Source organism: Heterodontus francisci, unplaced genomic scaffold (genome assembly GCF_036365525.1).
Source record: "Heterodontus francisci isolate sHetFra1 unplaced genomic scaffold, sHetFra1.hap1 HAP1_SCAFFOLD_124, whole genome shotgun sequence".
NCBI lineage: Eukaryota > Metazoa > Chordata > Chondrichthyes > Heterodontiformes > Heterodontidae > Heterodontus > Heterodontus francisci.
Genome location: NW_027140322.1, coordinates 2,244,647 through 2,254,959, shown reverse-complemented (window position 1 = coordinate 2,254,959; position 10,313 = coordinate 2,244,647). Strand labels below are relative to the sequence as shown.

Here is a 10,313-nt window from a genome sequence, read left to right as displayed (position 1 = left end):
AAGCACCTGACAGTAGGCCACCTAAAGGCCTCCATTGGCCTTCCTCGGCCTATCCCGCCCCAGAAAATGACATTGCGAAGGGGAAGCGACAGGTGCTCCGCCCCCTGAATTCCGTCGGATTCCCACACCCGCCTTTGAACCCATCTCAGTGGGGCACATAAAATTCAGCACACAGTGTTGACACAATTACAGAGAAGTGTGAATAAACACAGAGAGCTGTGAAACTAGGCTCTGAAGCACTGCTGGTTCCAGCGTTACAGAAATTCTGGATGACAGTGTGCTCGTGTGGGTTTGCGGGAAACATGCAGAGCGGGCACATCATGAGTTCAAACAGCCTCTAAAGCTGATTTTGATGCACAACTTGCCATTTTTGTCCTCACACGTCCAGCTAACGTTTCTCATTTAACTGAACCTGCGTTCATGTGCTCGAGGGATCCACCCAACATCCAGCTAGTCAGCGTTAGTTAAAGGGAAAACCATCCAACTTCCAGGTGAGGTCCTCTTGATTTATTTTTCTGCTCACGAGTTAGTAGAAATTCTGTTTTGATTGTTGTTGGAGGAGTTTTACTAAAGATTTTGGATTTTGAAGGAAGTAGTGCTGGATCTTGAGGAGGAGGTGAGATGTTGAAAGGCCTGTCAGGAGCGATACTGCTTCAGTAATGGGGGCTGCATCTGCAGCACCTCCTGGGGTGTAGCACGCTTTGAAAATGCTGCAGAGGCAGTAGCGAGGGGAAGCTGTTCACAGAGGGAGTAGAAGGAAGAGAGAGAGGAGGAGGAGGAGGCAGGGAGGAGGCATCCAGACTCCTTAGCTCAGGACTAGTTGTCCGTGAGCCGATACTGAGACTCCTGTTCCCCAAAGATGTCAACTCAACATCACAGTTGCTCCAATGATTTATGAGTTTGCTGTTAAGAGGGAGAGGGACTGGAGAAAGTTGCTGTCCTGTGTGGTTAGTCTGCAGTCAGTCTCGCAATCTGTGCTGCATGAGCTGATCCGTTTGGGAAGTCGTGAAACAATTTCCGGAAAAAGTCATTGAGGAATTCTATGTAGCTCCTGGTGGCCTCCTTCTGATATTTTTGAATCAAAAAAGCAGCATTGTCAGATCCAGAAAGTGGGAAGAGTCACTGCGGTGATAAACTGCAAACCCTGCTGACCTCCTCACTCTTTCCATCCAGGTACAACAACAAACTCACCAGGTTGGAATGGATACGCCAGAGTAAGGTGGATCTGGAACCTCCGATTCCACATTATTTCAAGATCCCCAACATGCTGAATGCCTCAGCTGCACTGAATCACATTCCACCTTGGAGAGAGGTTAAATGCTGACCAGAAGTTCCTCTACTAAGAGTTGGATGGTGATTGCCCTCAGATGTATTGAGTGCTTAGGTAGGCACGTCAGTATCTCAAATATTAGCACCTCATTCTGGTCCTGCATATTCCCCAGCACACTGAGACACCATCTTTCAAACTTGTGATGTGTTCCAATTTTAACATTGTACAAGCCTCTGACACACAGAAACTGGGCAACTGGAGAAGCAGAGAGAAAACAGTTGAACAACGTGTTCGCCAGAGTGTCTGTGAGCTGCAGCTGTGAAAGCAGTGGAGATTTTAGCAGCTCTCCAAAGAAGGAAGGCACGGTGACTGTCTGGCATTCTTGCATGGTGCAACACCCCGCCCCTGACAGCTGTTTAACAATGCCCGTCAGACTAGGGCCAGCACATTTCGCGATTGTCCTGACCAGCAGGACAAACCACCTTGTGGGACCTGCAGATATCCACCATCATTTCCCATTCACCGCTTTCCACCATGTTATTAAGCGTGGCTTCATTATTTGTTTGAGTGAGCTGTTACTTTTGTGCATCTACACAGTTTACACTCACACTGAAACTTTCAGATGGTTGAACAGCAACTGTAAATTCTCACTGTTCTGATTGGCCAACCATTGAGCAGAGACATATTAACCCTAAAGCTTAGATGAATGAGGAAAGCATTAACCCACGGTGGGTAAAATGTAGTCGCAGCCTTTTCTGACTTGGGGTGACTTGCCAGCTGCTGCAGCCCACATATTGTAGCCAAGGATTGAGAATTGAATCCTGTGTCAAGTTCTCTTTGATGGGACAGGTTCCCTTGATCCCAAATGGTAATATCCAGCAGCTGTCCCATTGCACGCACAGAACATTCTGTGTCCTCGGCCAGGTATCTCCAGACATCAGTGACATACTTGCCCAAAGGGACTGGATAAGTGTGCAGACAGAACGCAACCGTCTCTGACTGTGTGAGCGCAATATTGAGATACTCTGCAGAACTGAAAGTGTCACCTGCTTGTGAGGAACTGACTGCAATTGAACCCTCAGCATCTCAGGTATGTTTGAGACCTGGCCCCCAATTTCAACGGCACATCATTTAAAGATGGCTTGCATAAGTGCACTGGTTGCATTGGAAGAGCTGGGCGTTTGGTCAGAAAGGCCTTTGAAGAACATGAAGAGCAAGTTGTCAAGCTGGTCGCGTGGCTAACATTTGGAACTGATCGCTGTAATGTGGTAGCATTTTTCAAAAATTCTTTGGGATGTGTAGTTAGAGTCCTGGTGAAGTTAGTGATATGTCTGGATGGGTCGTTACAATACAAACGAAGTGATTAATATATCTCGCTGAGTAGTTACAGTACAAACCATGTGAGTGATACAACTGGATCAGCAGTTACATGACAGATGAATTCTATGATATATCTGGATTTGTCCTGACTGCAGATGTGAAGTCAGTGACATTTCCAAATGACGATCAAATTCTGCATTTTCTGCGACAAGCAATGACTTCTGTTGTTTCAGTTGCAGGGAAAGCTCTCAAATTACATCATCCTATTAGTGCCAGACAGTTGCACACAGCAGATACAGGCCTTATTCCTGCCCATATTTATTACACATCACAGTTTATTTAGATATCTATATTTGGGAATGACAATTAGGACAATTCAATTCTACCAAAGATCAGTCTCTGAACACGGCAACTTTCCTGTACCAAATTGGTCATTAGTTTGTGCACTACCAGACAGTTTTATTTGTGAGCTTATTGAATTGCGGAGCGGGCTCTAAGGGCCATATCGTCTCCTCCTGCTACATTGTTGTTTATTTCTCATAATTCTTAAGTCGAACTGACCTGCTCCATAGTTCAGGGACAATATCTGAATGTAAACAGATCCAACACGAATTGCATTGACATTTGCTGAAATAACAATTTACGACTGCAATTATATGAAACCTGCAGCTGAAAGCTGTTCTCCTTTGCCACCAGTGCTATCAGACTGCAGATCTTATATTATTTGCTTTTCTGAATATTTAGTGAAATAACATTCATTACATTGGCGAGTTCAATTCAGCGACGTGAAATATCTGACAATTTATATGTACATATATTTCTATTTTATATAAAACTGGCCAGAGTAAAATGAGTTAATTCCAGTTATTAAATGACTGCAACGAATGTCATTCTCTCTGAGAACTAATTGTTTCTGCTTGTTCTTAGTTCCAGTCAGCTGAGAACACCATGCACACACGATTTGTTCCAATATTTAATGTCATGGAATATCTTCTAAGTATTTTGCAAGTATCTGCTCACGACAATAATTCAATTCACATCATTATATGATTGAACACTCTGTACAAAGCTATGAGATTTTCATCTCACACATAAGAACATAAGAAATAGAAGCAGGAAAGGCCATCCAGTGAAGGTTATATGTGGGAATCAGCTACACTGAGCTAGATTAGAAATGCAAACTATGAGGTGGAGCGTTGCTAGTTAAATTCTAGTGCTGACAAAGTAGCATAACAGATTTTCACCATTGCAAGTTGCACCTTTCATGGATTCACATTTTAAGCGTCTTTCTATACTGAATCATTGTGCAACTGCCCGGTTTCCTAATAATGGAGAAAGCATGCATCATGGTGGTTATTAAGGTGGGAGGCGGAGGGAGATTTCTGTGAACGATTTGCCGAATTTCTGAAAATCTGGTTCATACTTCTTTTTTACTCTGTCCAACACGACCCCTTTGAAGTGCCCCCCACCACCCATTCCGTAACAGTGAGCCTGAATGTCAGTGTTAAACAAGACAGGTTACAGTCCCAGCCATGGTTATATTTCTTCCTTCCTACAGTCAGAGAATATAATGACTGAATTAATAAGGTTTGAATTGTTGAATTGAACTGACTTTTAGTTTGGGGATTTGTTAAAACATGTTCTGTGATCTAAGAAATGCTAATGAGAGAATTTAGTAATTCTGTTTTTCTTAACTTGCTGTAATGAATAAGAAGCAGAGATATCTTGGTTCCAGGCTGAGTAACATTAATTCCAGTCTCTGAGCAGCAGCATTAACCATTTACTCTCGAATACTCTTCATGCACCAATCTACTTCCAACCAGGTATGGGAGAGATGTAAATTGAAACTCCACAAACCAAAACAATGATAATTTTATCAAACATTAGGAATAACAGATGGCACAAATCGTTCGGTCTGACAAGAATGATGTAATGTGGAAACTGATTCATTTACAGATTTCAAATGATTTCCATGAGCCGATCCAATCCTTTCATTCAACACAATTACAAACCAATACTAAATGGACAGCTTAACATTGCATGGAAAGTGAACAATAAAGCAGGCAAGGCTACATAAAAATATCAGACATGAGGAAAACACAAAATTATATTTATTTTATATTCCATAAGGATCATAAAAAAAATTGAAGCAGGTGTCCGCAATTTGGAACCTCAAGAGTGCTACGCTATTCAATAAGATCATGGCTGATCTGATTGTGGGTTTAAAACCACTTTCCTGCCTGCCCTCATAACGCTTGACTCCCATGTAGACTAAATGTCTGTCCAACCCAGCTTTGAATATATTCAATGATCCAGCCTTCACTTCTATGTGGGGAAGTGAATTCCAAAGGTTAACAGCCTCTGAGATAAGAATTGCCTCATCTCAATCGTCAACGTGTAACTGACAGGTAGTTAATTGATTTCTTTTTTGAAACCTTTTTCTGCATTTTACCTGTCCATAAACAGACTATGCTTGATTTTTTCCCTCCCTTAAACCCTGATGAGTAAACAACCTCAACAACAACGCAGTTGTTGAAGTTAAAACGAAGAAGCAAGGTTTATTAACGCACATTCTTAATCTCGGGAAGAGGGATTAACTTCGCAACACATACTCACACACATACAAGGAAAGGTTAAAGGCATAAAAAGGCAGACCATTTACTAAATAGAAATTTAGCTGAAATAAAAGCTAACATTGATTTCAATTAAAACTAGAGTCCTTTTAATTATTACAAAGTCCAAAACAGGAGATCACTGACTGGAAATGCCGAGTGCGGGAGCAGGCGTTGGAAATACCTCTTCTCTTGCAATTTTCTCTTGCACTGTCGGATATAAATGAAGGCAGCTTAATTTCTGAAGTCACCTTTTTTAGATGAGAGGGGAAACTGGTAAAAAACCGACTTTCCTGACGTTTCTTCTGTTTGCGATTTCCTTGTGATTTTCTTGCTGGTTTTTCAGAGTGTGGCTTTTTTTAATTTTCCAGGTCTCAGGAAGCCAGATGATGCTCCCCAAAGTCATCACAGGCCAAAGGTCATCCTGATCAGCAACATGCCTCCATTCCAGCTGCTGCTGGCGAGGTCACACTGTGTAGCAGCACCTGTAAATGAATTATGAAGAGCACATCGCCACACTTTCAGTCTCACGGGTGAAGCTTATGTATTTTCGTTAAATGATTAAAAGCTCAAATCATTAGGCTTATTTGTCAATAGGTTATGTGCCATGCAAGTTTAATTGTGAGCTGTTAACAACCTCTCCCCACTCAGCGCTGAACCAAAATGTCTACAGCCCTCATTAACATGCCAATGTGATGGGAACCCTCGTTAAGATATGATCTACTCTGGTCACGAGTTGTATTGCAGCTGCTTGCCAGGGACCACAAATGGAAAGGACATAACAGAGTTAAGGCATCGCAATGTGGCTTTTATTTCACTCTGAGAATGGATACCAAGATGGCGGTAAATGAGTCATTATGACCTTGTCCCTTGCCTCCATTGTAAATTGCTGAACCGATCTGGATACCTGCATTGGCGGCTGAGGATGTGCGAAGATAGTCGGGGGGAGCTTATGATGGTCCTCAAAGCCCAATCTTGATGATGGCCCACCCTCTGTTCAAGCAGTGTGAGCAAATCAGTGAGCCCCATAGACAAGAAGCTCTGCAGCAACACACCAAGGCTACTTCGACAGCCACTTCCAAACCCTTGGCCTCCACCACCTAAAAGGATAAGGGCAGCAGATGCATGGGAACATCACTACCTGCAAGGTCCCCTCCGAGCCACGTACCATTCTGACTTGGAACTATATCGCTGTTCTTCACTGTTGATACATCAAAGTCCTGGAACTCCCTTCCTAACAGCACTGTGGGTGTATGTACACCACATGTACTGCTGCAGTTCAAGAAGGCAGCTCACCACCAACTTCTCAATGGAAAGTAGGGATGCGCAGTAAATGCTGACCTGGTCATCAATTCCTACATCCCACGAATGAATAAAAAAGACCCATTATACTGCAGTTGCCAATATTAAATTGAGCCCTCATCACACCAAACCCTCACTTAGACCACGAGCACAGCCCTGGAGGTCAGCCCCCTTGCAGAGCCCCCGAACCCTGTAACCCACTGCAAAACCCTAAGGACCATGGACCACTTTGCAGAGACCCCAGGACACTGGATCCAATTGCAGAGCCCCCGGGAGTCCGGACCCTCGTGAAGAGCCCCCGGGAGCCCGGAATCCCTTGCAGAGCTCCGAGGAGCACTCACCACATTGCAGCCGCCCCAGGAGCCCGGACCCCGGATCCCCTTAAGAGAGCCCCCGGGAGCGTGGAGCCCATTGCCGAGCTCCCGAGAGACCAAACCACCTTGCAGAGCAACTGGGAGACTTGTCCCCATTGCAGAGCAGCTGTGACGCCAGACCCCACTGCCGACCCCCCCAGGACACTGTTCCACACTGCAGAGCCCGAGGACACCAGACGCAACTGCAGAGCCCCCGGGGCACCGGACACCACTGCAGAGCACCCGGGACACCAGACCCCACTGCAGAGCCCCCGGGACACCGGACCCCACTGCAGAGCCCCCGGGGCACCGGGCCCCGCTGCAGAGCCCACGAGAGCACAGATCTCATTGCAGAGCTCCCTGGACCCAGGACAACCTTGCAGAGCCCCCGAGAGCCCAGACCCCATTGCAGAGGCCCCGGGAGCCCGGAACCCGGACCTCCTAAGAGAGCCCCCGTTGGCCTGGAGCCCATTGCAATGCCTCCAGGTTCCTGGCCCCCCTTGCAGAGCCCCCGGGACACAGGACTCCTTGCAGAGCAGCAGTGACACCACACCTCATTACAGAGCCCCCAGGACACTGGACCACATTGCAGAACCCCCGTGTGCCCGGACCCTGTTGCAGAGCCCCCGGGACCCCGGACTCTCTTGTGGATGCCCTGTCACTATAATGAGAGCTGATTTGCAACTGTGGCAGGACGGAACTTGATTGGAGGGATTCTAATATGGGTATCTGGGATCAACAGGCACGGAACTGTAAGTTAGCAATACCTGCAGTACTTTAGAGAGGAACGAATATATTGGAGATTCCATGGACAGGGGGATCAACATTTGTTTCATTCAAGGGACGTGTGATGACAGCTGATTTTAACGGAGAGACTTACCGAAGCTGAGCAAAGAGAACTGTTATCAGCTAAAGTATGGACCAATGAGGGAGTCGTTATCCTCCATCCGAGCAGCCACCAAGCTGAGGCATTGGGGCTGTCGGTTCCTGTACATTTCAACGACTGGAAGTACTGGGACCTGCCTCTGGGCTTCTATCAACTGTTTAGTTTATTAATTAATGCAATAATTGATGTAATCGGATATTTCACTGTGTTCTTGACCTGCTCTCTGAACTTGGACTGTGTCGCTCCATAAATAAATGTGTTTATGCAGCAACTTAGAATCTGCAGCATCAAACCGAATTGTCCAAAGATATAGAAGGGATCTGTATTATCCTCGAGATATGTCCCTGTAATGTTGCAAGTTGTGAAATATATAACATAAATCATCCACAGAAGTATGAAGCTGCCGGATATGGTAAAGAGTAAAATCACAGACTTCCTTCTGCTCTCCGTCTCTGGGTCACTGCGATTCTCTCCCTTGCATTGACCCCTCAGTTCTTTACGAACTCGACTGGCCACTAAAATGTGTCTGACTGTCAGAGTGTTGAGCAACAGAATTAAAACGAATGGGAGCAATGGGGTTAAAATCACATCAAACCAGTCAAATCCCAGCCATCTGGGCTCCGTATAATAGCTTGACTTCACATAACAACCCCATCGTACATTGTCTATTATCTCTACAGGTTCAAATATAAAGTAGAAAGGAATATTTTGTAAACAGAGCGGAATGCAGGTTGTTGCTAGAACCACAGCCGCAGTTTTCTCGGTGCAATATTTTGTTTTCAGCTTCTGGCAACAAATGGCCACAAATCGATCGAAGGTGAAAGTGACGGTGAACCAGAAAGAACAGTCTCTGGCTTCACAACGGAGGGCAATGATAACACTACACACAGGGGTGATGTTCAGGAAAGATTCTGGGAAATAATAATAACTGATCCGCTGCAGTATGACATCAGTGATAATGACCAGCAGATCCGCTGTCACCATGGCCATCAGGTAGCGAGTGCTGCACGTGGAGAGTCCGCACTTTCCCCGTGATAGGATCAAAATCGCCAGTAAATTCACTGCATGAGAGAAGGGAAAAGAGAAATTACTCAACAAGCATTCAACGTGTCTGAGCTCGATTTCAAAACCAAGATTGGATGGGTTAGAGTAAGGTCACCATTTAAATCTTAAACATCTCAACCATGAACTCAAATACCTCCGACCTGCCCACTTCCGGGTTTAACAGAGGAGAGACAAGTGAAGAGCGCCAACCGCAGCCAGGAGGCCGTTCAGCATGTTAAATACTTTACTGAGGTTTCAAGCCTCGATTTCACCTGCTTTACAGGTTTACCATTGATGGGGCTGGTTTCTCCATCAGACGTTAAAGTCTGCACACAGACACCCGAATTGACAATCGCCTCCTGACTCCCGGGATTGGAATCCCTTCATGATCTGGAATTAATTTAAACCCCAATCGACACCTCCACTATTGGGTCATGGATCTGATACACCAAGGATTGAACCAACCTCCACCCAGTCCGGGTACCTTAGCACCCCAGTGGCCTGGATTGGACTTTCCTGGGATTGGACGCTCCCAGTGCTCCCGGAGCACTCCTTCAGGATAGGGGAAAATTCAGGGGTTGTGGATTGGACAGCTGCCGATTGAACAACTGCCCATCGGGATCATGTTTAGGGCATACTTTGTCCTGCGGCCTGTTCTACTTTCCACGTCATGCGACTGGAAGCCAAGCTTGCCGATCAGGCTTATGTCCGAGTGGGAAACCCAAAGACACGCAATCAAACATCATAGCATATGAAAGTTTTGCCTCACTCCCTCCCACCTGCCAACATATCTGCCGCTGTGCATATCCAGGTCTAAGTATTTGAGCAACACTAAAGCCTGCTTAAAATCTGATAAAAAGCAGTGATTAGGCAGCATCTGTGGTGAGAGACACAAAGTTAACGGCCGGAATTTCACCAGGACATGGTGCCCTCGTCCACCGGCTGGAAAACCTCCACTGAGCCCCGGAAGCCATGACTCTATCATTTGTGGCTCAGGCAAGTAATTGCCTGCAGTGGGGAGTTCTTCCCCTCGAAGAGAGGATGTCCCACTTCCAAGAGTTCTGGCCAATCAGAGGGTTGCCGATGCCCATCATTGAATATATTTAAGGTTGGGACAGACAGATGTTTGGACCGTCAGTGAATCAAGGGATGTAGTGAGTGGGTGGGAAAGTGGGGTTGAAGCCTAAGATCCGCAATGCTGATTGAAAGGCCCAATTAGAAGTACATGGCTAAGATCTAATTACCATAGCGGCAACGTGGCTACAGGTTGACCAAGACTGAGAACTGAATATTCAAGGATATTCGACATTTAGGAAAGACAGGCAAAAAGGAAAATGAGGAGGTGTTCCACTTTTAGTAAGGGATGGGAGGATCACAGATCGGAAAAAAGCAAGATGTGGAATCCGTTTGGGTGGAGCTGAGAAACAGCAAGGGGCAGCAAACAATGGTAGGAGTTGTTTAGAGGCCACCAAACAGTAGTGGTAGTTTGGGGCATGGTATTAATCAGGAGATTACAGAAGCATGTG

At 45.7% G+C, this 10,313-nt stretch overlaps 1 protein-coding gene across 1 annotated transcript; it reads right to left on the bottom strand.

Moving 5' to 3' along the window:
• Positions 1-7,893: 7,893 nt before the first annotated feature.
• Positions 7,894-9,459, bottom strand: LOC137359221 (probable G-protein coupled receptor 139). Its single transcript, XM_068025280.1, has 3 exons — positions 9,426-9,459; positions 9,253-9,339; positions 7,894-8,804 (listed from the first exon to the last, which is right to left on the bottom strand). The coding sequence occupies exons 1-3, from the start codon at positions 9,457-9,459 to the stop codon at positions 7,894-7,896; spliced, it is 1,032 nt and encodes a 343-aa protein (XP_067881381.1).
• Between the last annotated feature and the right edge of the window lie 854 nt (positions 9,460-10,313).